Genomic DNA, 26371 nt, shown 5'->3' on the forward strand with positions numbered 1-26371 from the left:
GATATATTGGAAATATAATATCGGAAATATTATAAATATATTAGAAATATCAGATTTATATTAAAAATGATCAAAAGTCAAACAATATATATTGTAAATATTGTATATATCGATTATATCAGCAAAATAAAATTTATATCGGAAAAAAAGAATTCAATATTCAGTAGATATATATCAAAAATATCGATATCGATGTAAAAAAAACAATATATATCAACAATATATCGGCAATATTTTGGTCCTTGCATTGGATTGTATATTCCTTATGGCATTGCACAATGGGAGTGTTGTAGGAGCCTAAGAGGTGAAACACACCCGACTTTTAAGTTCAATAGGAGATCATAAATACTTCTAATTTAAACACGTATTAATGAGACGAGATCCTTATTTGTTATCATTCACCTTTCGCCTTATATTTCCATTACCAACCTCAACATAATTTATTAAATGGTTTGTATACAACGATCTTCTATAGCAGTTTAACCGGATGGAGTATTCAAAAATTAGATTACATATGCTTACAACATACTTTTCCAAGCATTACTCGGCCTCCCACCCGGGAATATTTGCGGTAGCCTCATTCACCATCTTAACTAGTGTGACCTGCAATCACAATTATAAACAGAACAATGATCAGATATATGATAAGCATGAAAGTAATGCCAGTGATAACAAAAAAACAGATGTACCCGTTTACTAGAAACATAGAGTCAACAACATCGTGTAGAAATTTAATAGACTAACAGTTTATTAGCAAGATGAAACGTACAACATAGATAAGAAGTAACAGTTATTAAGTCCATTTCAAAATGTTCGCTCTCCATTATGATAAGGGAAGTAATTAGCAATGTGTGGGAATTTGAAATTTTAAAGGGACAAAAGAGATGACAAAGTAGAGCCAAGTGAAATCGACTTTTTACTGATATAATTAAGCAACACATCCTGAAGTACGCATATCAACAAAGTTCAGATGTGATTCTGAAACAGCAGTTTCTAATCATGTATGGTTCGGAACATGTATCAAAGAAAGAGCATATGAAAGTCAGATCCATGTTACCCGAGTAGGAGCCTAAAACTGATAAGGGGCCTCACGCCAAGGCTGTTTATACCAAAATGTAAGATTGTATACCTTCATCTGAGATCATCTGAACTATGAGGATAGTAGAGTTGTAGTCTTGTAGACTGGGTTAGGAGTAACAATTACGTTGGAAGAAGAATATAATCATTACAGAGAAACAACTCGAGAGCAAGGCCATAAAACAAGGCAGTTACAACTTACAACTAAACCAGAATAATGACATTTATTGTTCAATTGCATTTTGACCTGATTGATGTTAAAACTGAGAAAGAAACATTTCAGGCTGTGGTACTAAACTCTACTGAAATGATATTACGTGTGATACATTATAGGATTCTAAATGCCAACTAACAGAGTAATCAAACATTACCAAACCAATAAAATTTTTGCATATTCATTGTTTTAACATTAACAGTGGTTGCAGATGTGTTTGTTTTTCACATTATAACACGAAAGCATTAGCTTGACTTAAAGAACTAAAGAAGCATGCTTACCACACTCTCAGGAACTCCAGGAGGGGGCAAAGAGAGGTTTCTTGGTGGAGGACCCCGAAGATATGATCTTTTGTCAAAACGCCACTTCCCGATTTTCCCATATGTTAGCTTACCCTACATGTGTATCGAAGAACTAATATAAGAAAGCTATCAAGAATATAAAACAGATAGAAGAGAATCAGAAACTCCACTTGACGCAAAGTAAAGTGACCAATTCAAAAGTATACTTGAAAATTTACAATTTCATGACTAATAGCTGGAGAAGGGAATTGCACTCTACCTCCAAGGAGTAATCACATCCGTACGTGTAATGAATGATAAACCTCTTTCCGACCTCCAAATCCCATGGGGGCTGCCATCAACATTTCAATAGCTTTTGTGAAAAAGTAGTAAGGATATAATAAATAAACGATGTAGATGAAATACATAAGAGTATAAGACTGGTTGGAATAAAAAGAAAAAACAAAAGCTTCCTCAGGCAGAAGAACCAAACCTGTAGCATAAAATCTTTTCGAAGAATATGCTGCACACCATGCAATGCGGATGCAACAGCATATGCATACCTTTAGTGTAACAGCCAAGTAAAATAAACATGAAGAGTGTTAATAAAATCTATACTGACTATCATACAAGAAGTACACTGATTGAGATAAAGAATCTTACTGAACATGTTCTTACATTTCTAAAACCCAGCCAAATGCTTTATCGGTCTCTGGATCGTCCTTCATTGTTAACGAGATATTCATCCATGTAGGTGCAATTTTCTCCATCAAGGACTGAAAAGGATCAATTAGACCACAAATGATTTAAACAAGTCAGAATACAAAAGATTGGCTCCGAAAACTAAGAGTGCCAAGAATAATTGAAAACCATAGTGCTAACACCTCAAAAGTACTGCAGTATCAATACTGGTGCACTATTACTCATTCAGATGCTGTAACAAGTTGATGAATTGATGTCGATTTGTCGCTTGATATGGTAGTTCAAAAGTTCCTAACCAGATAAAATGGCAAAGAGGACTCTACCTTCTTGATAATAACAGGGGAATTGCCAATAGGGTCAACATCTGTCACAGGTCCCTTCTCCTCCGGATAAAACTTCCTTATTACCTTTTCATTTTCAGCAGGTTTAATATAGAAAAATGGGAATGCTACTGGGTTTCGTCCGTGTGCCAGGTTAGGTAAGGGATTTGCAAAAATGTGATCAGGCTCAGCCATCAAAATATATCTGGAATTGTTGAAGAAATTATAAGATTTCAAATTAATAACATTAAGGCAATAAACTCCAAAACTCCAATAAAAGCTTACTCACTCTTCCTCTATTGTTGCTTTTTCTAGCCACTGCACAAATGCCCATGGTCTATTTAATACGATGTAACCCTGTAAAATGACATTAGAACAATGTTTGAGAACGAAGGTTTTCGGCTCAAAAGCACACAAAATAGCACAAATATGTTTCTAAGAAAATGTATGCAAGTAGAGTACCCCGCACCAAGCAAGATAGATAACAGGTTCTCAAAAAAAAAAAGGGACAAAACTACTAATGAAATATTCTCACCCGATCCAGACCTGCTGGAAGAGGATCAACCACGAAAGTTGGTATCTCATCCATTAGATTGTCAGGACTTCCGGAGTGAAGTACCCTAGTGAATCCTCCCATGTCTGATTCAGGCATTTCCTTCATCTTCTTATACCAATAGTACATAATACGACACTGCCATTTGCTGTAAGGTGCATCAGTTGCAGTAAGTGCAACATGAAATGGCAACTTAGCATCTTTCACTTTCCTCGGCACTTGAATTAAAGGATCAAAATACTTCGAAAATGCCCCATCATCCACTCCCCCTCCTTCTATACTTCTATTGTGAAGTACCATAGTCAATAAATTATACGTCGCAAAAAAGAAGCCCAGTACCAAAAGAAGTAGAAACAAAGGCGACGCCCGCCCCATGTTCTTTTTTCCAATCATTGTTAGTAATCATTCAAAGTGTGTATTCCAATTCCTTCCAATTTCCAACTCTCTTCTATCCAATCATTGCCAACATAAATACTTCAAAAAATGAGCTCTTTAACATTTAAAGCACCTATTGACCTTGAAGAAACCTTTTGCATTGGTATCTGTGAATTTACAATGAGCTAAAACAAGATCAAATTATCAAACTTTACAAAATCACAGCACACCAACATATCAAACAGACTAAATTGCATAGACCCAGATCTTCAATGTTGAAAAATTGCATGTTGCACTAGTGAAAAGTACATACATATATATTAGTGAAAAAGTGAAAAAGCCCAGGAGAGAAAATTGAAGTAAACGAGTATAGAGAAAAAGAGAGATGCGTAACTTGCCTGTGAGAATGAGAATGAAACTTTTATTCAGGGTCTGCTTGGATGTGATCTGAAAACATATTTTTTTTCAGAAAAGGGGTGGAAAGTAAACGGCTTCAGCAAGATTTGTCTGTTTATTAGTACTTTTTTGTTTAAGTTTTAAGGTCAGTGTGTGTGGGGTAGCACCAAAGCCCAAGTCGCAGATCAATGTTCGTAGTAGGTACGTTAATTAGGTACTATGGTATGGTCAAATCATCCTCATTCCTGAAAATTCTATCCAAATCCGAGGAAATTTTGTGGTGTGATCGATATACGAGTATGAAGATTGGCGTTAAATAATTGCATGAAATAGAAAGAAAAGGACAAGAATTTGGCTTAATCAGTTGTATATGTCCTAGTAGCCTGGAGTTCAGGACACTAAAGTTATATAAAATTTAAAATTCTGTTGCTTAGCAATAGAGAGTGGGATGCCAGTAAATTAAAAATTGCACAAAGTGAGTAGCAATATATGCAGGACATTTTAGATAGGGTGATTTTGGACACACCCATATAAACACTCTCATATTCCATAACTAACTTAAGTTTTAGTCATACCCAATAGCCGTCTCAATCCAATAATATTTCCCAAATTAATTTGAGATATTTAAAAAAAAAATAAAAAATAACATCTTTTAGATACTCGTTCTTTTGGAAGATTGAAGAAATCAATCATATACTTTTTTTTTTTCTTTTGAAAGAAAGAAGAAGAATAATAACACATTCTTTTTCAATTACAAGTGAATAACGTAGAGTATCTAGGGTTTAGTATGGAGTCTCACGATATATATTAAATAAATGACTTGTTTTGTCTTGAGTATACCTAATAAAAAAAAAATTAGAAACCTAAATGTGTCTAAAATAATTTTATTTATTTATTTTAAAGTTGGAGTATGTGAGTGTTTTTATGGGTGTGTCCTGGGTGTGTCCAAGAACGCCTTTGGAGCCAGTTACTTGCGTCTTGTTTTGTCTGAAAATCCACAGCAGATTTTATGGAGAACAAGATATCTCCAACGTCTTGCATATGTGCAATGCTTTTCAGTTTGGATATCAATTCTATGATCTTAGAAATTGAATTCATGGATATCCTGAAATTTGGACTCAATGGGCCCTTGGTCCCTTGCCTACTTTACTACTTTTTAAGTCCAATACTCCGCCTCCATTACAGACATCTTCATGGATATGAGCAGGCAGCTGATAATGCAGAGTTGCAGACAACTGAGACAACAAAGCGTGCTGATAGGGAGCCTGGCAGAAGTGCAGAACTGAGTACAATATATAAAAGTATTGTTCTCCACCCCCATTCTGTTAATACAAATCAGAAACAATATTCTTTGGGGGAAACTACAAGCAGGTTGGTTTTCATTAATGTATACAATAAAGTTCATCATATGTATATAGTTCCTTCATAGCACCCTTTGCAAAACTACATTGATTGTATCCTCCAGCACAAAATCAAAATTTTTCTTCCAGGGGAAAATAAATCAGCAGATGTTTCGATCAAACATCTTTCCATATATGTGATAGCAGTACACCCTTTCCAACTGATTCTAGAGCTCAAAAATTGCATTTTCTAACAGTTCAAATGGTACCTTCAAACTACAGAGAAGCTTAAAGCCTTAACATGAAGAGGGAAGAGGCAAAAAGTCACATTGTTAAGATTAACTAATTTTGTACATCATATTAGAAGCTAAATATGATACATCCTGCATCTAGACATATAGTAATTTGCTCGAACGCTGAACATAGAGAAACATCAACACCATAGAAAATAATTATGTAACTAGAATACCCTTTTGAATTACTAGGAATTCCACATAAACTCTTACTCATCACATTCCATAATTGATGCCCTCCAGACTATCAACTGTCTTTTTTTTTATAAAGTCTGTCCGGCATTCTTTCCATTCGAACTTCCCATCCAGTGAAACAGCGGTTGCCCTTCCTGTAGCCTCACAAGGTGCCTTCTGTAAGGAATTAGTATGCTTCTGAGACCTGCAACAGTAATATTAATAATTAACTTCCAAGGATAACTCACTTGAGAATAGCAAATTACAAACAGAACAATCAAAGACACAAGAGAATCCTATAAAAACATAGGTGATTGGTAAGTACCTATAATGCACATTACTTTATATAGATGCGCAACACCGGCATTGCCTTTAGTACTCATCCGAGGCCTCTCCAAACATTCAAGAAAAGCAAGGTCAGCCTTTAAAAGCTTAGCTTGGTCACCAGTGTCATAGCCAATGTCATGGCAATAGCAGCAGAAATCCAACCAATCGCGTGGGCGTTGATCCCAGAGATGAGAACCACCAGCCTTTCCACTAGACCAGTTTGGCCCGCAATAATGCCCATATCTCGGAAACATCATAGAAAGAAAGCTTCTTGCTCCACTGTGCCAGGGAACCTTAGCAACATAAGGCCTAAACAGCGGAACATAACAACCACCACCTGGCTCCAAATTTCTAATGGGTTCCCTGTATTCCTGTTGGTCTGTTCTGTTCACTGTGATTGTTGAGTGGAATCTGTGTTTAACTTTGAGACCAACCCATGGAATAAAAGACAAAAGAGACCAACCCAAGATCTTGTAATCATAGGACATCCATTGTTTAGTAGTTTCTGTGATGGCTGCTATTGGATTTGGAGTGTGACTGGTATTATGATTTGAAATGAATCCAATTTGTGGTATGTTTTTAAGAAAACCAAAGTTCATTGTGGTTGTACCTAGATAACAATCACAATCAAACAAGAAAATCAAAGTTAAATCTCAAAAAAAATTCTGGACTAAACTGAAGATATGGAGAATTTATTTTTTTTACCTCAAACTAGTCGAAGATCATTGTGAGGAAGTAGCTACAATCTCTAAAAAGAGAAGGATATGAGTAAAGATTTTGCTTCTTTTTGAATATTCGAATGATTCTTTTTTTATTCTCAAAACGACTCTCTCTTTCTCTGGCTCTTGAAAGGAGAGGTGTCAGAAGATTAGTGGTCGACGGAGAATACGTGGGACCTACTACACTATCTTAGCCGCAAATGAGATATATGAGATGAGAATAATGAGATGACATAAGATGATGTAATGTAATTAGGATTTATATTGTGCACCTTCAGTCGGGTAACCCAAATCCAAGTCGAACACGGGGTCTACTCAAATTCGGGTTGGCCCTTTTTTGTGATCGCATCAATAAGCAAGAAGTAAGTAAAAGCGGTCGGGTAACCTAAAATCAGTAGAGCAATTCTGTCATCCTCGCTGTTTTTTTAAAAGGGTAAACATATGGTGCGCTGAGAAAGAATCTTGGACCACTCACACACAGAGGTGAGGGTGTATTTCAACAAAAAAGTACTGATCCAAAGGCCCATACATCCTACATGCTGAAGACATGCTCTTTTTAAAAAGGGTCGCGGTATTGGCACTTTTTTTAGTAAAAAGTAAAACAATAATTGTATTATATGTCTTTTTACGCTCCACATGCCCAATAGTTCTACGACATCAGGTTGCCGCGATATTCCATATCTCACGGTAGACAGTTGCCGTGAGATTGCACAATTCATGGTATTGGATTGCCGCGAAATCCCATATCCCACGGCAGGGAGTTGTCGCGGAACATTTTTTTTGTGTTTTTTGTTTTATTTTCACTTTAAATTTTACGTATTTAACACACACGACATATGGATACATTATTTTTTTTTTTCTTTAAAATTTCTTTATACACTCTAAGAACAACACCAAAAACCATGACAAAAAAAATGTACAATCGAAACATAATTTTGCTATCTCGCGACAAATATTTTCATATGCTATGAGAAACAAATTAATGAAGAAGAATTTTGATAATTAACACAAAGAAATACTCTATTTTAGTGAACACAACCATCTCGCGACAACTAACGTTTTTTTACGATGACTATTAAAAAAAATAACTTTCCGTGGGATATGAGATCTCGCGGTAATCAGATGTCATGGATTGTGCAACTTCGCAGCAACTTCTTGCCGTGTATAAAGTGGACCGCGACCCTTTAAAAAAAAACTTCAGTAGCTTCGCAAAGCAAACCATGTAAGTGAAATTCACGAACGAAGTATATGCCAACTTTTACTGATTTACACCACTGTGCTTGGATGTCACATCTTAAAGATGATTTTGATTTTTTCAGAGCCTAGCTTGATACATGAAGGTGTTCAAATTTTAAACAACAAACATTTCTATAAAAAAAATACGATATATGAAATTAGTAAAACACATGAGCCATGAGGTGGGCAAGGTTCAGATGAACAAGCTTAAGTTGTACTAAATGTCATAGTTTGGTTCTTTACACCATCACTCAACAATTTCGAAACCTAGAGCAAACTTCAGTGAATGACTACTTTTATAAAAAATAACAGAATGTAATAGCCAACTTCACAAATGAAGCTCTATTGGACATTGGTAGACTACTGACAAAGAAACTTTGTGAGGAAATTCTCCTAGAACTTGCAATTAAAATGAAGACACTCCCACGCTTGTGCACATCCAACTGCTTCTCAATCTTGGTTGCAACTCTACTGAGACCTGGTTTCAACTGCTACTGCCATGGGAATCTATTATCCACGGAAACGATTGCTGCAGTACTCGAGATTAATCAGAAAAATGCAATAAAATAAACCACAATCGTCATGACTGAACTATATGGAACTTTTCAGCGATACAAGGCTGTTGCAATAGATCCATGAACGGATACATACTTTATCTTCAATTTCTTCAGTATTTAAGTGCTCCCACTGTCTTGTCTTAACATAATAGACAACTATTTGTCCTCTATTATTACCACCTTCAAAGAAAATTACTTCACCATTACTTATCTTTCCCAAAGCCCGTGCCAATCCATCACATTGTTCAGAAATATTCACCGGCAATGTGTCTATTCGGAATTGTTTTACCCACTCTTGCCTGTCAACATCCTTCAAAATCCAAACATCATAAGGACTCCCCCTAACATGCATATTATCTATGATTGCTAGGAAACCATCCATCTCCATGAGCGACTTGCTACAACAATCTGCTGTAGGGAGTTTCAATGACCGGATTGTTTCTTCGTTATCAATATCAAAGGATATTGTATCTCCACCACTACTTGTACTCACGTACAGGATCCCCTTAACCGAAACTCGTGCATATAGTAAAATCAAAATGTTTGTTGACAGAACACTTGTTTCATTTATCCGTCTCCATGTATTCCTCGAATGGGCATCTAGGGTTTGTACGTGAAACAGAAAAACACCGGTATAGAATAATTCCACTAATTTGTATTTCTTGGTAGATGGAACATATACCACGTCATACAAAATTCTACACATCTCGCCATGGGGTCGAGGAACTGTAATTAGTTCCTTTGTTGTAGGATTTGTAACACAAAGATTCTGAAAATAATCTTCGCCCACAAGCAAACCATTACAAGGACGAAAAAATCTTAAATTTTTCGGAAACTCATTTAATACTCGAACCTTACTAATTTCTGATCCATTCAGGTTCAAGAATCTCAATTCAACGTTCTCACTGTCGTCAGTCATGAATTCTTGTAGCAAACAGACCGCTTCGGACTTCATGGTGTGGGCATCGATGAAAACTGGATCAGAGACAATGTTAAACCATCGTTTACATTGGTACTTGAACTTGTCAAGAAGTATATCAGCTGGAATTCTAGTAAAAATATTGAAGACCAAATCGTGGTTGAGATAAGGCATGATAACCTTCTTTGCCTCATCTCCTTGAGTAACTTCTTGTTCTTTGCTGTTAGACTTTGAACTATCACCCCTTCCTCCTCTCTGCCTCTTAACCATTGCTAAGATTGTGCTAAGAATGAGACATAAAATCCACAAACAAATTTCTGAACTTAACGGAAGGAAGAAACCTGAAAGTAAATAAGAAATGAACCAAACAAGAATCAGAGATACAATCCCCATAAGTGATAAGTTGCATGAAAAAGCAGACAAGACTTGATATTTAACTCTATTAGTCCATTACTTTGTACTTACAATTAAAAAGCCCAAGCATATATCGAAAATTTTAGATTAAAGAGAAAGGTTTACTTTCAAAGTGACAATTTAGTTCTACATATTCCACACAGCCCATATGTACAAAATGACAACAACCAAACATATTACTGAAACCCCATTTCAGAGTTCAATTGCATTTTAACTTAAAAAAAACCAAAATCAAACTGAACTTCAATTTTGTCCAAGTGAATAGAAAATGCAAAATCTAGTGAAAGTCTGAAACTACCCAGTTTTGTTTAAGAGTGAAAAATCATACCTCTTTTTCTTCTCTTGCTCTCTCTGTTTGAATATGTAAATAAAGATTATAAATCCGCCTTAAAGATTCTCCACGATCATAATAAAAGCTGCCTAGAAGGCTACAATCACAGAGAATGAGAACACATTTTCTTCTTTAAAAACCCGCCATTTGAAACCAAGAGGCCGTCGTGTGGTTAGTGGGCCAGAGGACAATAAGTGGGGCCTACTACACTATCTCTCTAGCCAATCAAATATCTTTAGGGAACATCAAACGACTCACTATATAAACTAGTATACTGCTAAGCACTAGGAGTGTGAGCCTAGAGGGAGGAGTGGAGATTGAGAGTGCCCGGAGAGAGAGGGATGAAGATAAGAGATGAGAACAGAAACAAACCAACAAAACACATTTTTGTCCCGACTTACCCCTTCTGCCTATCAAGTTCGCTCCACTCACTTGATAAACAAAATTGACATTTCCCTAACCAAACTTATACTAGGAATTAAAAGTTGGGCTTATAAATAAGTCATCCAAATAATTAATAACCAAAGTAAATATTTGGGTTAATAAGACAAAACCTTCCAAATTATATACCAGTTTAAACTAAATATCTTGTTGCTTAAATCATTAGACTTAAATACCCATTTTATTAGCCCAATCTTGCAAAAATGGTTGGGCATTTCAATTATTTCCAATGCTACCCCTATTTTCATATTCCCCAATCGCTCGTGGTCCTCAACGGCCAACCACAATTTGATTTCATAATCCAATCACAACCCAAATCCTATAACCCCAACACCAATAACATACACAATCTTAAATAAATCCAATGCTATAATGTTTGCTGAAGATGATGAACATTTATCACAATCAATTGAATTGTATCCATTGTCACCAAATACGGCGTTTTTTTTTAAAAAAACGCGTTTAAAACCCGAGATATTGCTAAGGTGTCTGGTTCTAGTTTAAAACCCGGGTTTTTAAAAAAAAAACGCGTTTTAAACGTTTTAAACCCGTTTTAAACTTAAAAAACGTTTAAAACCCGAGATTTTGAAAATCTCCCGTTTAAAACTTTTTTTTTTTTTTTTTTGAAACGCTAGAAAAGAAAAGGGTTTTGGAGTTTACCTTTTTGAAGAGTGGGCGTTAGATTGACTTATTGAGACCGTTCTATTTTGCTTTGGACTATTAATAATTAATTGAAAATTTTAAAGTTATTAACTTATTTGTAGTACTTAATTATGTCATTATGGTTGGTAATTAGTAGTATCTTATTTTGAGTAGTGTTTTTGCAATTGAATCTAAAACTTATAGTATTTGGATGAGTAATGATAATTTGATATTTTCATGTATTTGAATTTTCTTTCATTTGTATTATTATTATTTTTATTTTATGTGTCTATTTTTTTTTTCCACTTTTATAGAAAATCAAACTCTTTATCTATTATATTATTTATCATCGGTTTTTACCGTTTTTTTTTTATTATCACGTATTATCGTTTTAAACCCGTTTTACCATTTTAAACCCGTTTTTTATGCCCCACGTTTTTTTACGTTTTTTTTTCCGTTTTTTTCCCGAGACGTTCCGTTTAAAACACGAACTAAGTTTTTTTCAAGTACACCGTTTTAAACCCGTACCGTACTTGGTGACAATGATTGTATCAAAGGGAGAATAAAAAGTACAATATAGTTTGAACATTTTACCAAATATGTATCGATTTAAATTTTTGGTACTTGGGTTATAATTTTGTATATATATGATGATAATGTAACAAAAAATAATAAGAGCAGTTTTGGAATTAAGTGAAACACTAACCAAATTAGGTATTTAATTCATTTCACAACAAAAAAAAAAACTGTTTTTTTCATTCTGGTACTGAATTGCATTGGGTTTGAAACCAGCGTCCAATGAAGAAAAACAATAGTAATAATAATAAAAACCATTCTAAGCCACTTCGACCCCAGTGTAAAATGAAAAAAAAAAATAATCCTATAAAATAAAAATAATAAAAACCATTCTACGCCCACTTACTTCGAACTGCGCCAAATGAAAAACCAAAATTTCAGATCATTTGGACATATTTCATCGCCAGTGCAGCGATATTTATCGATATTTTGGTCGTTATTCTGTTATCAGAAGTCACTGGTTGGTTCCCGCTCATTATCCATGATGACAACACTCAACTCCTCCACTCACTTCTTCTTCTTCTCCACCCAAATTCCACCACCTCAAAACTCAAAAAAACCCATTCCTCGAAAACTCCATATTCTTTGTAAGAAAAAGGTCAACACTGAGGAAGTTTGGAAGGAAAACAAAGTAGGGTTTGTAGACTACGATAAAGGGAAACACAATGTCACTAATCAAATTAACGGCTTGAGAAAAGATGATTTACCTAAACGCTTAAGTTGATTGGACTATTTCTGAGGTGGTTAATAAGATTCTTAAGATTAAACACTGGAATGATATTGAAGGCGTTCTTAATCGTTGTTTTCTTTTTGTTTTTGCAACATAGCCACCTGATGTTTTCTTTTTGTGTGTGTGTGTGTAGATGCAGATTCCTCCAAGTCGGGTAACATACAACAATCTTATTAATGCTTGTGGATCTAGTGGGATTGGAGAGAAGCTTTGAATGTGTGCAAGAAAATGACAGAAAATGGAGTTGGGCCTGATTTGGCGACTCATAACATTGTTTTATCTGCTTACAAAACTGGTGGCCAGTATTCAAAATCTTTGTCTTATTTTGAATTGATGAAAGGAACAAATATCCGTCCTGATACAATCACCCTTAACATAGTCATATATTGCCTAGTAAAGGTGGGAGAATATGGGAAAGCTGTGGACATATTCAACTCAATGAGGGAGAAAAGAGCAGAGAGCAATCCTGATATTGTGACTTTACTACTATTATTCGTGCTTATTCTGTCAGTGGACAAATTGAAAATTGCAAAGCTGTGTTTGACATGATGCTTGCAGAAGGATTAAAACCTAATATTGTTTCGTATAATGCACTTATTGGTGCTTACGCTTCATTTGGAAAGCATAAGGAGGCTTTATCAGTTTTTAATGAACTTAAAAAGACTGGCATCCGCCCTGATGTTGTATCATATACTTCATTGCTTAATGCTTATGGTAGATCACAACAACCTGAAAAGGCCAGAGAAATATTTGACAAGATCAAAAAGAAACTCATGGAAGCCAAATTTAGTGAGTTACAATGCTCTGATTGATGCATATGGATCTGAAGGATTATTAGCAGAAGCTGTAGGGGTGTTGCGTGAAATGGAAGGTGATGGAATCCAGCCTAACATTGTGACTATATGCACCCTATTGTCTGCCTGTAGCCGCTGTGGTTGACAGGTGAACATCGATTCTGTACTTTCAGCTGCTGAATCTCGAGGCATCCAATTGAACACCATTGCTTGCAACTCGGCTATTGGAAGCTACATGAGTCTGGGGGAGTATGAAAAAGGTTTAAATATATATAGATTTATGAAGGAAAAAGGATTGAGACCTGATTCTGTTACTTTCAATGTGCTTATAAGTGGTTCTTGTAAGATAGCAAAGTATGGGGATTCAGTGAAGTTTTTTGATGAGATGATGGATCTTAAAATTCCTTTAACTAAGGAGGTGTACTCATCAGCGATCTGCGCTTACAGCAAAGTGGTAAGTGCACTCTTATCGTCTTACTTGTGTTGATGCTAACACAATGAATTTCAAGGTGTTTGTAATCTTTATGAAACTTATCAAATTTTTAGGGTCAGCTCGATAGAGCAGAATCTTTGTTCACTATGATGAAGACAAATGGTTGCTATCCTGATATTATAACATACACTGCCATGATGCAAGCGTATGATGCAGCAGGTAAATATAGTACTTGAAGCTTATTAGTTATGGTTAACTGAAATATGCTCAGCCACTTAGTTGAGGTTCTCTTTTCATTCTTCCTATTTACGTATAGGGAGCTGGGAAAAAGCTTATGCGTTGTTCAAGGATATGGAGATGAATGGCATTCAACCTGATTCTATTGCAATCTCATCTCTCATGAAAGCTTTAAATGGAGGAGGCCAGCCAGCTAGAGTTCTCCTCCTGGCAGAGTTCATGAGGGAGAAAGCTATTTCTTTCAATGATGGTACTTTCTTCGAAATCGTCTCAGCCTGCAGCATGTAAGTTTTGTTTTATGTTTTCTTGTAATAGAAAATGCCGACGCGTACAAGCATTGAGCTACAGGAGAAAAAGAAAAAAGAAAAGATTGTATCTTAGTTCTTGTGTGGTTTATCTTCAGTTTGTTGTGAATTGATTAACATTCATTTCTATCTTTTAATAGTATTTCTGAATGTCTGAAAATTTAGTTCTAGCTCTTTAACCATGGCTATTACATTTTGTTGAAGGTTGAGAAATTGGAGGACGACAATTAATGTAATTAAAATGATTGAGCCGTCATTCTCAGTAGTTTCTATTGGACTTCTAAATCAACTTCTTCTTTTCCTTGGGAAAAGTGGAAAGATAGAGACGATGATGAAGGTATATTTGAATTTCATTACACTTGCTGTTTGAACATAGAAATGGTTGTGTTTTGCATTCTAAAGTAGGCTTCTATTCCGCTTATCATTCCAAGACGATATATGAAGTTACATCGTTAGTGATGCTACCCTATCTAGTTAGATAGGATTTCGTATTCATGGTTCTAAGAATGTAATCAAACAGTTCCGTTTATTACTGTTTGGTATTGCCCATTCAATATATGTTGACTATGACATGGTTAAGAAAAAAAAATATGAGTGATGCTTTTACATGGGTCAAGAGGAGTTTTTTTGAGTTTAAGAAAAGAGCTATTTTTTTTTGATTGGCAAGCGAGGTTGTTATAGAGGTCCTCTACCCCTTTTCATTAATAGTAGAAGTTTGGTTACATTCTCAAGTACTTTTTTCCTATTACATCCTCGTAGATAATTTTTTTCATATCCTCTGAAAAGGAACTAGGAATTATCTCTATGTATCTAACGAGTGGGATAGAAGCTGCTAGTGCATCCGCAAGTCGATTAGTTTCTCTGTATATGTGCTGGATAGTTTCTTTTCGAAAAGTGCTATATTAATGAAGTATAGAAGTGCAACTAGAGGAGAGAGGGGTGGCGGGTGGAGATGTGTGGGTGTTGATAGGTGTTTTCCAGTTTTATTATAAACGTCACAAACAATCCAATGTAATTATTTAAAGTCTTGCTTTGAGTAGATGACTCAATAAGGTTAGATAAAAAGCACGTGATAGATGCAGCTCAGAGTGTGCTTGATTATTTATACTCTATTGTATGTGTATGTATCACGTGAGTTTATATTGTATATATAAACCATGAAAACAAATTCATATCTTTGGTTTCATGCTCACTTGAAGCTTGCTCTTTCTCTCTTCCTCGCATTGTGATTGTTAAAACTATAGCATGCAGCTTCTGATAATTGACTTCTTTTTCCCTTCTTGTGTATGCAGCTGTTTTTCAAGATGGTAGCATCAGGAGCAGAAATCAACTTCGGGACATACTCAATATTGTTGAAGAATCTTTTGGCTGCCAGAAAATGGAGGAAGTACATTGAGGTATCTCTTTCTTACCTCCGTACATTAAAATGTGCAGTGGTAGTATCATAATAGAACACTTACAGAGACAAATTTTATGTATGGCACACTCGACTACACAAATTTAACAGTGTAAGGGCTACTTTTTCCCAAAGCCTCGTTTTGAGTAGTGTGAGTCAACTTGGTATCAAAGATTTTGATGAAGCATGGGTTAATGCATCATGATAGGCCTTGATTGTTTTTTTTTTTAAATATGTGAAACTTGACTGCAGGTACTGCACTGGATGGAAGAAGCAGGACTCCAACCTACACTCGAAATGTATCAAAATATTTCTGCTATTGCTTGGAAATGTGGTGACACAGCTTCTGTTGCTTCTATCCATGAAAGAATAGGTATGAAACCTCCAAGATAGGCATTTTTCCATGGTGGTGCATGCTTCTTATTAATCATGTTCAGGATAGCTCATTTGCTTCAGGACATTTTACAGAATCCGTCAAAAGAAAAGTTGGTGATCACATTTCAACACCTTCACCACGATGCTCTTCCGAAGTTCTCGCTGAGTGAGGAACTAAAAGTTTGAAAATATCAGTGTGAGGCCAGCGTCTCCAATCGTGACTCTGTTTGATGGAAGATCTTCAGCTTCAAGGAATGGTTCTTTACAAATTCAGAATCGAAAGGTTGTTACCATCACTGTTCTAAATTCAAAAGCAGACACTTCTCTTTCGTGCTTATAATTGCTGAATGTTCTCTAATTTTTAAATCTACATCACATAAATGTTAGAACATTTAGTTGAGATCTTTGGATTTATATTGTTTTGTCAAAGCTGATCTGATTATCGTATGTTTTCCTTAGTGATAAAAGAGGATTTTGCAGAAATGTGATCCTTGGATGAAACGAAGCAGTGTTACTTCTTGCCCCGTCCTTCTGACTAATGGTCTTGTCTGAAGTCAGGCTGTTGTTACCACATCATCATTCAGAAACTCTTGTGAGTCACTTATCGTTAGTAGAACTTTGAATTAATCATTTCAGCAACCTAACCATGTTCACAGAGATCATATTCTAAACATGTTATGTTTGTTGATGTCAACAGATTGAAAACAATGATCGTTGGACTACTCAGACTGGGCAAAACGATGGTCATCTTTGAGTAGTGTCCTTGCAAAAGGAAACCTGCTGTTCTGCACTTGCAACATTATTTAACTCAAAGAAACTCCTTTCATGCGGCTGCAAGGTTTGCTTGACATCGTCATCCAATGGTATTATCTGGTGGAAGAGGAAATATTTTTTTAATATGTTTTGCTTGTAAAAATGTAACCAGTTGCAATGGTCTTTGTTCATGTGAGCCTTTCTCCTCGTATTGAGGACATTGCTTACATGAGGGAGTTTTTTTTAATGTCTTACATGAGGGAGTTACGAAGTGTATTAGTGTATAGGAAGCCAAAATGTCAATTTAAATGGTGTGCATGCTTCTAGGCTTCTGCTTCTTCTTTTAACTTTTGCTGACATTGTTTAAACTTTAAAGATTCTCATCTGTTTTCGCCCATCCTTTATTTCCTCCCTGTCATATACTTGCTAGAAAGAGATGAATCGAACAACTGATAAACAGTCTTGGATGACACATATATTATCGTGATAAATGGGATGAGCTTCTGTGTCAAGTACGACGATTGTGTGAACTATGGGCATCCAAAACAGATTCATATAGTGCATCCAATGGTACGGCGCAAACGATCAAGGTCGCGCCTCAAATCTTCCCTTGATATCGTTATCTTTCATTTCCCAAAAGATAGTCAACATTTTGCTACGTATAATTTGTGATGGATACCCCAAAAGTAATCAGTCGGGAGACTGTTTGGTCCTCAGATTTGTCTGGTACAAATCAACCCAAAGATAATCTGGATTAGTAATTTCAAAATGACAACCAAACTTCAATTCAACATAATCTCCGTATTACTTGAAGTCCAAAAAAAAAAAATTGATAATTCAAAAACACTGCACTAGATTGTAAAGATAGAGAGAATATTGAAAGTATAAAAATAAAGAATTTGTGAAGATGGTTCTTCTTTGAATACCCAAATTCTATTTGTAGATAATGTTTTGGTTTTTTGTTTTTTCAAATACACAAAAGAAAAAATGACGGGAGTTAGAACTTAAAACAAAAGAAGTAACAAATATTTGCATGGTCGAGATTGGAATGGAGAAGAAGCCCACCTCACTGAAAAGTTGTCAAAGGGCTTTGAATTAATAAATATTTTATTGGTAAACACCTTATTCGATGGTCCAAGTGATAATATAGCCGTGACCCGTGGTTGTGCAAGACACATTTACATTTGCCCGTCTATGTACCAAATTATATACATGATTATATGTTATGGAATTTTTCAACTCTATGAATGTAGACTGTTTAGGCTTTCATCACTTGGCTCTTTGGGCAACTATTGTTGTCTATCGCATAACGAGTAATACTACACTGATACAAGAAAAATGACACAGTCAAGACACAGTAATGTGGTCTGTTGTAACATCAATGTTGCAATGGTGAAAATAAGAGCCAAAAATCTCTTTTCTCTTACTCAAAACACTTTTTCTCGATTTTTCCATTATCATCTTTCCATTTTTATTTTGTCATTTTCATATTTTCTTCATAACAAACTATCAATTCTATTGATTTTCACAAGTCTGGCAACATTGATATTGAAGTGATATTTTACCGGTGCAATATTGACGTTGCGGTGATTTTTTTCGGTGGCAACATTAATATTGTAGTGGTGATTTTTCAGTAGTGCAACATTGATGTTGTGCACGCCACGTGTCGGGTCAACTGTGTCAAATTCTATATGTCGGTGTAGAATTATTGATCGCATAACCCTTAATATTTACTGTAGTGGCCGGCTACATTCTCAATTCATAAGTTGACATGTAATTCACTGCTTTCACTTGGCCTTACTTGGGTTTTTATGTTTCTTTTTTTTTTTTCTCTAGAAATTTTGATGTTTCTTTTGGTTGTTCTCAATGATTAGTTGCCTGAGTTTAATGCAGTGTACGTACTTGACTTGTAATCTTGTATGCTGTGTCGAACATCAGAACATCCCACCACAAATGTTCATGCATTTCCTATCCAATGAGGCAATGACTAGAAGTCGAAAGGATTAGTTCTTGTGTGTGGGTCCTAAGGAGACGCCTTAGTTTACTGGGATTTCATTTAAGTAATGGTGAGACAAGTTCACAAGTAAGACCGAGACAAGAACGATCATTTATATATAAAATAAGGAATCAAGAAACAAATATACCTACCATTAAAGAGGCAGATTGAAAGAGAGAGAGAGAGATAATGAGTAGTAGTTCAGGAGCAGGGAAGACGGTGTGTGTTACAGGTGCTTCAGGGTACATAGCTTCATGGCTTGTGAAGCTTCTGCTTGAACGCGGTTACACTGTTAAAGCTTCTGTTCGTGACCCAAGTCAGTTCTCTTCTCTTCTCATATTTGTTATGGAGTAGTCCTTAGCTGAATCTGACTAAACACACAATTGCCAGAAGAAGTAGTAGAAAAACATAAGCAAACTCATTTTATTTGTTTATTGGAATCACCCTTCTTCTAGCTTATCTAGTGTGTAAGTATTACAGAGGTTCACAAGTTAAAGTAATTCTACTGATTCAATTCACCCAGCTTCAGCCACATGCCCACATCCGAATTTTTTAGTCCACACACCACATAGCAATTAAGCTATGTATAGATGTTATTGATTGGTATTCCAGACCTCTACTGCGGGATGATGAAGAGCGGCACTCAAGCACTCAACCCCAGGATTTTAAGAAAACTCTTACCCAGTTATAGACAAATTTAAGATATCAAACATGCCTTTGTGAGTTGTGAACTTGTGACCAGTGAATTCTTTGAATTTTAGCTAATTAGTACTCTATCACCCCTTGGGAAAAAAGTAGATTAATAGTGAATTATGTTATTTTTCTTGTTGTAAATATTCAAGCGCAACATATAGCAGTCTAATTGCTTTTCGTCTGAAAAGAGCAGTAAGATGAGTTCATGTTCTATATTTCAAGATGGTATGACCAATGTCTCGCCAATCAGATGATTACTATGATACCATCTCTTCCAGTTGTTTAACAAAATAGTTAAGTTGATAAAATGTTGCAGATGATTCTAGAAAAACTGAGCACTTACGTCGACTTCCTGGAGCAAACGACAGACTTCATTTGTTCAAAGCAAATTTAGTCGACGAAGGCTGTTTTGACTCCATAATTAATGGTTGTGAAGGTGTTTTCCATACAGCCTCACCCTGTTTTTTTAAGGCAGCAGATCCACAGGTTTGGTCTATGTATATCTTATGCTGACATTACCATAAATCTATTGAATTTAGCCCCAAGTTCCCCCTGCACAAATTTTTATTCTGATCGTGTGTTAGCTTCAATTGTTTACATTTTTCAGACTGAAATAATTGACCCGCCCGTGAAGGGAACACTCAACGCATTTGGGTCGTGGTGCAAAAACGCCTTCTGTGAAAAAGGGTGGTTGTGACATCCTCTATGGCTTCAGTTCTACACAACGGAAAACCTCGAACTCCTGAAGTTGTAGTTGACGAGACATGGTTTAGTGATTCAGATTTCTGTAGAGAGTCAAAGGTGCTTCCTATATATTATCTGAGCTTTTTTGAAATGACAAGTACGAAACTCTACTAGTTTTGTCCCTTTTATGATGCTAGTTTGAGCATGTGATATCTTCTTCATCTGTTTGAGGAACTTACAACTTGATTTTCTGTTCAATTGTTTTATATGTTAGAATTTGTCATATGCTTGATCAGGGAGTAGGAAACTGTGCACATTCAGGTCCACAACATTTCAGTAGCATCTGCAGACCCATTGTCACAAACACATGTTGGACTTGATTTCATCTTCAGTGATTACTTCTTTTATTCTACGGCAATAGTGTTTCTCCTGGACTATTTTCCAAAATGGTTAAGTTAAATTAAAAGTGCTTGTTGTGTCTTACTGAAACTGAACGACAAGGTCATCTGAAACATGTTGTTGCATTGTCTATCTTATTATCTCTATTCACTTTGCAAGAGATAACTTACGTAGCCAGCATATTTACATCCAAGTCCACCCTAAACTTTCATTGTGAGAGGTGCTACCTTTGGTTTCCGCCAAGTCAGTTCCTAGAGGTTTCCTGTTAGTTTCATTCACATAACAGGCCACTTCCAAATGGTTCGGACATTTCTATGAAACTTTTGTATACAAAATTTGGACATAAATCAGGGATGGTAAAGAGCAAGGACTCAAGCATGAGAGATTAAACAATGAGCACTGATACACAACGTTAACTCAACGATATTCTGCTTACCGCGCCAATTAATATTGCCAAGAGTTTAGAGCATGTTTGTTTGTGAACGTCGCTGTAATGTAGTTTTCTGGACAACATTCTTGTCACCACTGATATTCTCCTGTTCTCCATTGTCAAGTAATTGCTCAGACAATGTTTAGAAATTGTCTGTTCTTTAGTCTTTGACTCTTTGCATTCACGCTCAAATGAACCATAGTAAGTTTTGTCGTGGTGCTTCAATTCATGCGTGGTTTTATCTGTGGTCATGTGTTTAGTGCTACTTACTAAAGTACTGGGGGGCATAAATAACATATGATGTCTAATATCTACTATGTTAATCGAGCAGCGTTGGTATGCACTTTCGAAGACTTTAGCTGAAGAGTCTGCTTGGAAATTTGCAAAAGAGCATGGAATTGACTTGGTTACCATACATCCAGCATTCGTGATTGGTCCTCTTTTACAGCCAACGCTTAATTCAAGCACTGAGATCATTCTGAACTTGATAAATGGTATGGTTTTCTTTATGGTTGTGGACAATCTCTTTATAGTATGTGTTTGGTGATGTGGACTGTGGAGTAGAATACTGACTTGTTCTTTTTATTTCAATCGTTCATTCATCATGGTTTTAAGGGTCCTACTCTGAAGAATTTTAGACTCAGATAGGAGCACACTGCACATGTTCAGTAGAGTTTCAATCGTAATAGATGACAATTACTTCTATAACGTGAGCAATTACAAAACTTTTTGGTAGAACGTTTTGTGCTATGCAACATGATAAGCTTTCTATCACAATTTTGCTCATGTGTAAAAGGATGACCTGATAAAGTTGCATATTTTGAAGTTATCTATGTTTCTCCTGGGGGTCTAAGGGTGTAAAAGGTTAATCAATGCAGGGATACAGACAGATATATATAGCAACTTAAGTTTTGGATGGGTTGATGTTAAAGATGTTGCCAATGCACATATTCTTGCATTCGAGGTTCCTTCAGCGCATGGAAGGTATTGCATAGTTGGAAAATATGCTCACTGTTCAGAAATTGTGAAGATTTTACGAGAGCTCTACCCTCAGATTCAACATCCTGAGAAGTATGTTTCTACCTCTTGAAGAAAGTGGATTATCATGTCTTAGAATCTATAATCAGTTAGGTCCATAGGTATCAGTATCTACATTTTGGGGAAACAGAAACTGATATTGAACCAAATATTTTTGTTTCATGGATATATTTTTTCACAGGGATGCTGATGACAAGCCTTTTGTTCCAGACTATAATGTCTCGAAAGAGAAGGCAAAGAGCTTGGGCACTGACTTCATTCCTTTGGAAGTCAGCCTCAAGGAAACTGTTGAAAGCTTTAAGGAGAAGAAGTTAGTCAGCTTTTGAGTACTCCATATATGTAGGCAGTGCTAGCGCCTGATGATATTAGACGATTTTCAACTTTATATAACCTTTGCTCTTTATACTTTGTATCTGGTACTCGGATATATAGGTTTGAAATGTCATCTTGTGGTTATTTGTTTCTATAATGAAATACATGTTGGCAAGCTCAATGATCTCAACATCGTTCTCTTTGTGAAACCTCTTAGACAGGCCTCTCAGTCGAGCTTTAATTTTGAGATGAGGTTTGGGTAGCCGTATGATGTATAAGACCCCTGATAAGGTGTTTAGTTGTTTGGTCAAGTCCATTTTCAGAATATGGGCCACAACTTATGAATAAGGAGAACATAAATGGCCGATAACAAGGATTACGTTATCTCTTGGGAAAGGTAAGATAACGTACGTTATCTCTTGGGAAAGGTAAGATAACGATATTCATTCAACTTAATCACACGAGGGGAAAAAAATGATAACTTGCAAGAAGAAAGCCTTCTTCTTCACCCCACGTGAGGGAAAAAAAAAAAAAAAACGAGAACTTGCAGAAGAAAGCCTCTTTTTCACCCACTCTAGGCCATTTGCTTGGTTCACCACTTCACTCTAGCGTATACCGGTATACGTGCACCAGAATAAGTTTGTGAATAATTAACTGTTTGCTGTCTCAAGACCTTAGTTTATTATCTGGTGGAGTGAAATCAGTGAATGCCCAAAAAAAACTATTAAACACTGCCCGAAAATGGATTTAACAAATAGAAATGTACTCTGTCCACAAATTCGGACTCTATGTGCACACTCAAATTTGAGACAACAATTGCTGCTTCGGCCTTACTGGGACCATAGACCGGGCCCGAGGCCCATGTACACACCAGGAAAAATAAGAATTGGCCCTTAACACGTGGCCCACACAACCCAAAAAAGAGCACGATAACAAATCTTGGTCCCACGACCAGCTAAACACTCATCGTGCTTGAAAATTCCATTAAAGTAAAACCAACGTCTATATTTCTTCTCACTTAAAAAAACAAGAAAAAACACTTCACAGAGACACACTTTTTTCTACTCAAACACACTGTTCACTTCCTCTCATTTCTCAAAAAATCTAGAGTTTTTAGATTTTCTAAATTAATGGCTTCATCATCATCAGGGCGGCTCAAGATAATCGGGCCCTAAGCAAAGTTCGAATAAGAAATCTTATATGATTAATATATACTAATAAAAATTGTTACATTTTTTTTATTTTTTTTCTCACAACATTTTATTGATTTGTTTACGTTATTTCATATGATCCTAACTTTTTCTTTTTGCCTTTCTTGAATAGTTTTCACACAAACTTGAAACTTCAATTGATTTATTTAACAAAAAATTGCAAATAGAGAGAGAATGTAGAATAATTATACACCGAATAAAACAAATATAGAAAGAAAGAGAAATTATAGGAAAAAATCATAAAAGACAAAAATATAATATAGGTAAGATTGAATTGTTGGCGTGATGAAGAACTTTAATAAGTTATGGAAGTGTGCTACTTGATTATTTGTTATAGGGTGATGAAGAACTTTAATAAGTTATGGAAGCGTGCTACTTTTTGTTGGTTGGTGGAAGGAGTTTAAGTGTTTAAGACTACTTTAACAAATAAAAATTGTTACATATTTTTTTTCCCTCACAACATCTTATTGATTTGTATACATTATTCTAAGCAGTTAATATCGGATTATATCAACGATTAATCGGGCGATTAATAAATATCCTGGGTTGAGCGATATGCTTTTATCCGATTTCTCGGTTAATACTTTCGATTCCGATTTAATCGGTCATATCGACCGATAACACGAGAAAACACTGTTTTCTCGAAAAAAATGAGAAAATCCTTGCCGATATTATCGGATCCTAACAATATTAATATTCAGGCGCAAATGGATGGAATTTTTGAGGAGTGATTCGTTGAGGAGTGATGGGTTCCTCAAAATACAAACAAGATCTATATTTTGAGAGATTGAGGACGATGGATGGAATTTTGAGGAGTGATGGGTTCCTCAAAATACAAAGAGAGAGGACAGAGAGAGAACCAGCAGCAAAACCAGAGAGATTGAGGACGATGGTCAAAGCTTAAAGTCAAACATTGTTTTATTCTATTTTTGTAAAGAAGTACTATGGTGCTTACCAATGTTAGTTACATGGCCATACTACTTTTCTTGTTAAGCCACGTATCTATACTTATATTTTTTAAAGTTTTACTAAGTTTTTTTAATATATATTCTCATCCAAAAAAGTTATATTTTGACTATTTTCTATGTTTTTTCCACTAATAACTATTTTTTATTCAATCAATCAAATTGAAAGAGAGCTTTGCAAATTTTGTCACACCAAATGCATTGAAATTGCAATATTAATATTACATAAGAATGAGATAATTTTTTTATTTTATGAAACTACAAATTAGATAAAAACAACTAAAATTTTAATAACAATAAAATAAATAAGAACAAGGATAACAATGCCTACTAATTAATAATAATTTTTATTAATACATTTAATATTGTTGCTATTCTATATTAAAATATTTTGAAGATATAATTGTATATAATAATATAAAACCGATTAAATCGCCGATTAATCACCGATTAATCACATATCGCTCTTAGACCGATTACATCTGAAAACCGATTTTAAGTGCTTAGACATTATTTCATATGATCCCAGCTTTTTCTTTTTTCTTTCTTGAATAGTCTTCGCACAAAGTTGAAACTTTAATAGATTTATTTAAGAAAGAATTGCAAATAGACAGAGAGAATGCAGAATAATTTTACACCAAATAAAACAAATATAGAAAGAAAAAGAAATTATTGGGAAAAACCATAGAAGACAAAAAAATGATATAGGTAAAATTGAATTGTTGGTGTTATACTTAATTATTTGTTATGAGGGTGATGAAAAACTTTAATTATATTAGTTATGGAGGTGTGCTATTTTTTCGTTGGAGAAATGAGGAACCGAAAGAGTTTAAGTGTTTAACACTACTTTAACAAATAAAAATTGTTACATCTTTTTTATTTTTTTTCTCACAACATGTTATTGATTTGTTTACGTTATTTCATATGATCCAAGCTTTATCTTATTTCTTTCTTGAATAGTCTTCGCACAAATTTGAAACTTTAATAGATTTATTTAACAAAGAATTGCGAATATAGAGAGAGAGAATGCAGAATAATTCTACACCAAATAAAACAAATATTGAGAGAGAGAGCGAGATTATAAAAAAAAACCATATAGAAGGCAAAAAAATGATATAGATAAGATTGAATTGTTGGCGTATATATACTTGATTATTTGTCATGGGGTGATGAAGAACTTTAATTAGTTATAGAGGTGTACTATTTTTTGTTAGAGAAGGCGAGGGAACTGAAGGAGTTTAAGTGTTTAACACTACTTTAACGTGATTTTATGGTTTCCAATTTGCCAATGTAAAAACGTTTATCCAACAGTTAAAAATAAATGAAAAACAATAGTGGCTTTTTGTTTTAATTTTTTTTCTTTATTTCAATGGCTGGATTATATTGTATGGGCCTTGGGCTCACTGGGGCCCTAAGCGAGGAGGCCTACTTTGCTATCTGATTTGAGCCATTACGATCATCATGTGAACCAAAACTTAAAGCTGAAGCAATAGCAGTAGTAGAAAGTAGTGGAGGAGGAGAAACTTCAGAAAATGTAATGGATCATCATAATCTTTTGATATACAGAGGATTAAAGCACTACCAAAAAAACGAATCAGTAAAATGCCACCTTGTGTTGTTGGTAAAAGAAGCTCCATTTATAGAGGTGTTACTAGGTAACAACTTTCTCAAATCCACCATCAAGATATGATATTTGTGAAAAACTAATTTAGTTTCTTTGTGAATGTCAGTAC

The 26371-nt window shown here is 35.2% G+C and overlaps 3 protein-coding genes and 2 pseudogenes across 9 annotated transcripts in view; 2 read left to right on the top strand and 3 right to left on the bottom strand.

Moving 5' to 3' along the window:
- Nucleotides 1-384: 384 nt before the first annotated feature.
- LOC147485426 (hydroxyproline O-arabinosyltransferase NOD3-like) lies at nt 385-4206 on the bottom strand. Its single transcript, XM_086572345.1, has 9 exons — nt 3921-4206; nt 3130-3689; nt 2884-2951; nt 2598-2799; nt 2251-2348; nt 2066-2135; nt 1853-1924; nt 1573-1686; nt 385-603 (listed from the first exon to the last, which is right to left on the bottom strand). Exons 2-9 carry the CDS (start codon nt 3538-3540, stop codon nt 541-543), a joined length of 1098 nt encoding a protein of 365 aa, XP_086428471.1. The 5' UTR covers nt 3541-3689; nt 3921-4206; the 3' UTR covers nt 385-540.
- A 1362-nt stretch (nt 4207-5568) lies between these two features.
- LOC147485427 (uncharacterized) lies at nt 5569-6924 on the bottom strand. Its single transcript, XM_086573401.1, has 3 exons — nt 6758-6924; nt 6051-6662; nt 5569-5930 (listed from the first exon to the last, which is right to left on the bottom strand). The coding sequence occupies exons 2-3, from the start codon at nt 6649-6651 to the stop codon at nt 5815-5817; spliced, it is 717 nt and encodes a 238-aa protein (XP_086429527.1). The 5' UTR covers nt 6652-6662; nt 6758-6924; the 3' UTR covers nt 5569-5814.
- Nucleotides 6925-8185: 1261 nt separating this feature from the next.
- LOC147485428 (F-box protein At1g30790-like) overlaps nt 8186-26371 on the bottom strand; it is an 81549-nt gene continuing 63363 nt past the window's right edge. Inside the window, exons 1-4 of one of the 5 annotated variants that reach the window (XR_015201966.1) lie at nt 10226-10358; nt 9664-9824; nt 9418-9539; nt 8186-9333 (exon numbers count right to left, since the gene is read on the bottom strand). Coding sequence is in view for 3 of the 5 variants with exons in the window: in XM_086572403.1 (XP_086428529.1) it covers nt 8599-9753 (1155 nt within the window). In the remaining 2 variants the exon portion in view is untranslated. Of the gene's footprint in view, nt 9825-10225; nt 10359-26371 lie in introns of those variants that run through there. The other 4 variants (XR_015201965.1, XM_086572404.1, XM_086572403.1 and 1 more) reach the window with 4 other exon arrangements.
- LOC147485429 (uncharacterized) lies at nt 12736-17361 on the top strand (annotated as a pseudogene). The gene is made up of 9 exons (XR_015201258.1): nt 12736-13865; nt 13958-14063; nt 14161-14365; nt 14591-14723; nt 15679-15783; nt 16035-16155; nt 16239-16440; nt 16617-16749; nt 16855-17361. The product of XR_015201258.1 is annotated as an uncharacterized LOC147485429 (transcript).
- LOC147485430 (phenylacetaldehyde reductase-like) lies at nt 19012-22643 on the top strand (annotated as a pseudogene). Its single transcript, XR_015201957.1, has 6 exons — nt 19012-19222; nt 19916-20085; nt 20207-20400; nt 21444-21606; nt 21991-22183; nt 22332-22643. The product of XR_015201957.1 is annotated as a phenylacetaldehyde reductase-like (transcript).

This window comes from Coptis chinensis, chromosome 7 (assembly GCF_015680905.1).
Source record: "Coptis chinensis isolate HL-2020 chromosome 7, ASM1568090v1, whole genome shotgun sequence".
NCBI lineage: Eukaryota > Viridiplantae > Streptophyta > Magnoliopsida > Ranunculales > Ranunculaceae > Coptis > Coptis chinensis.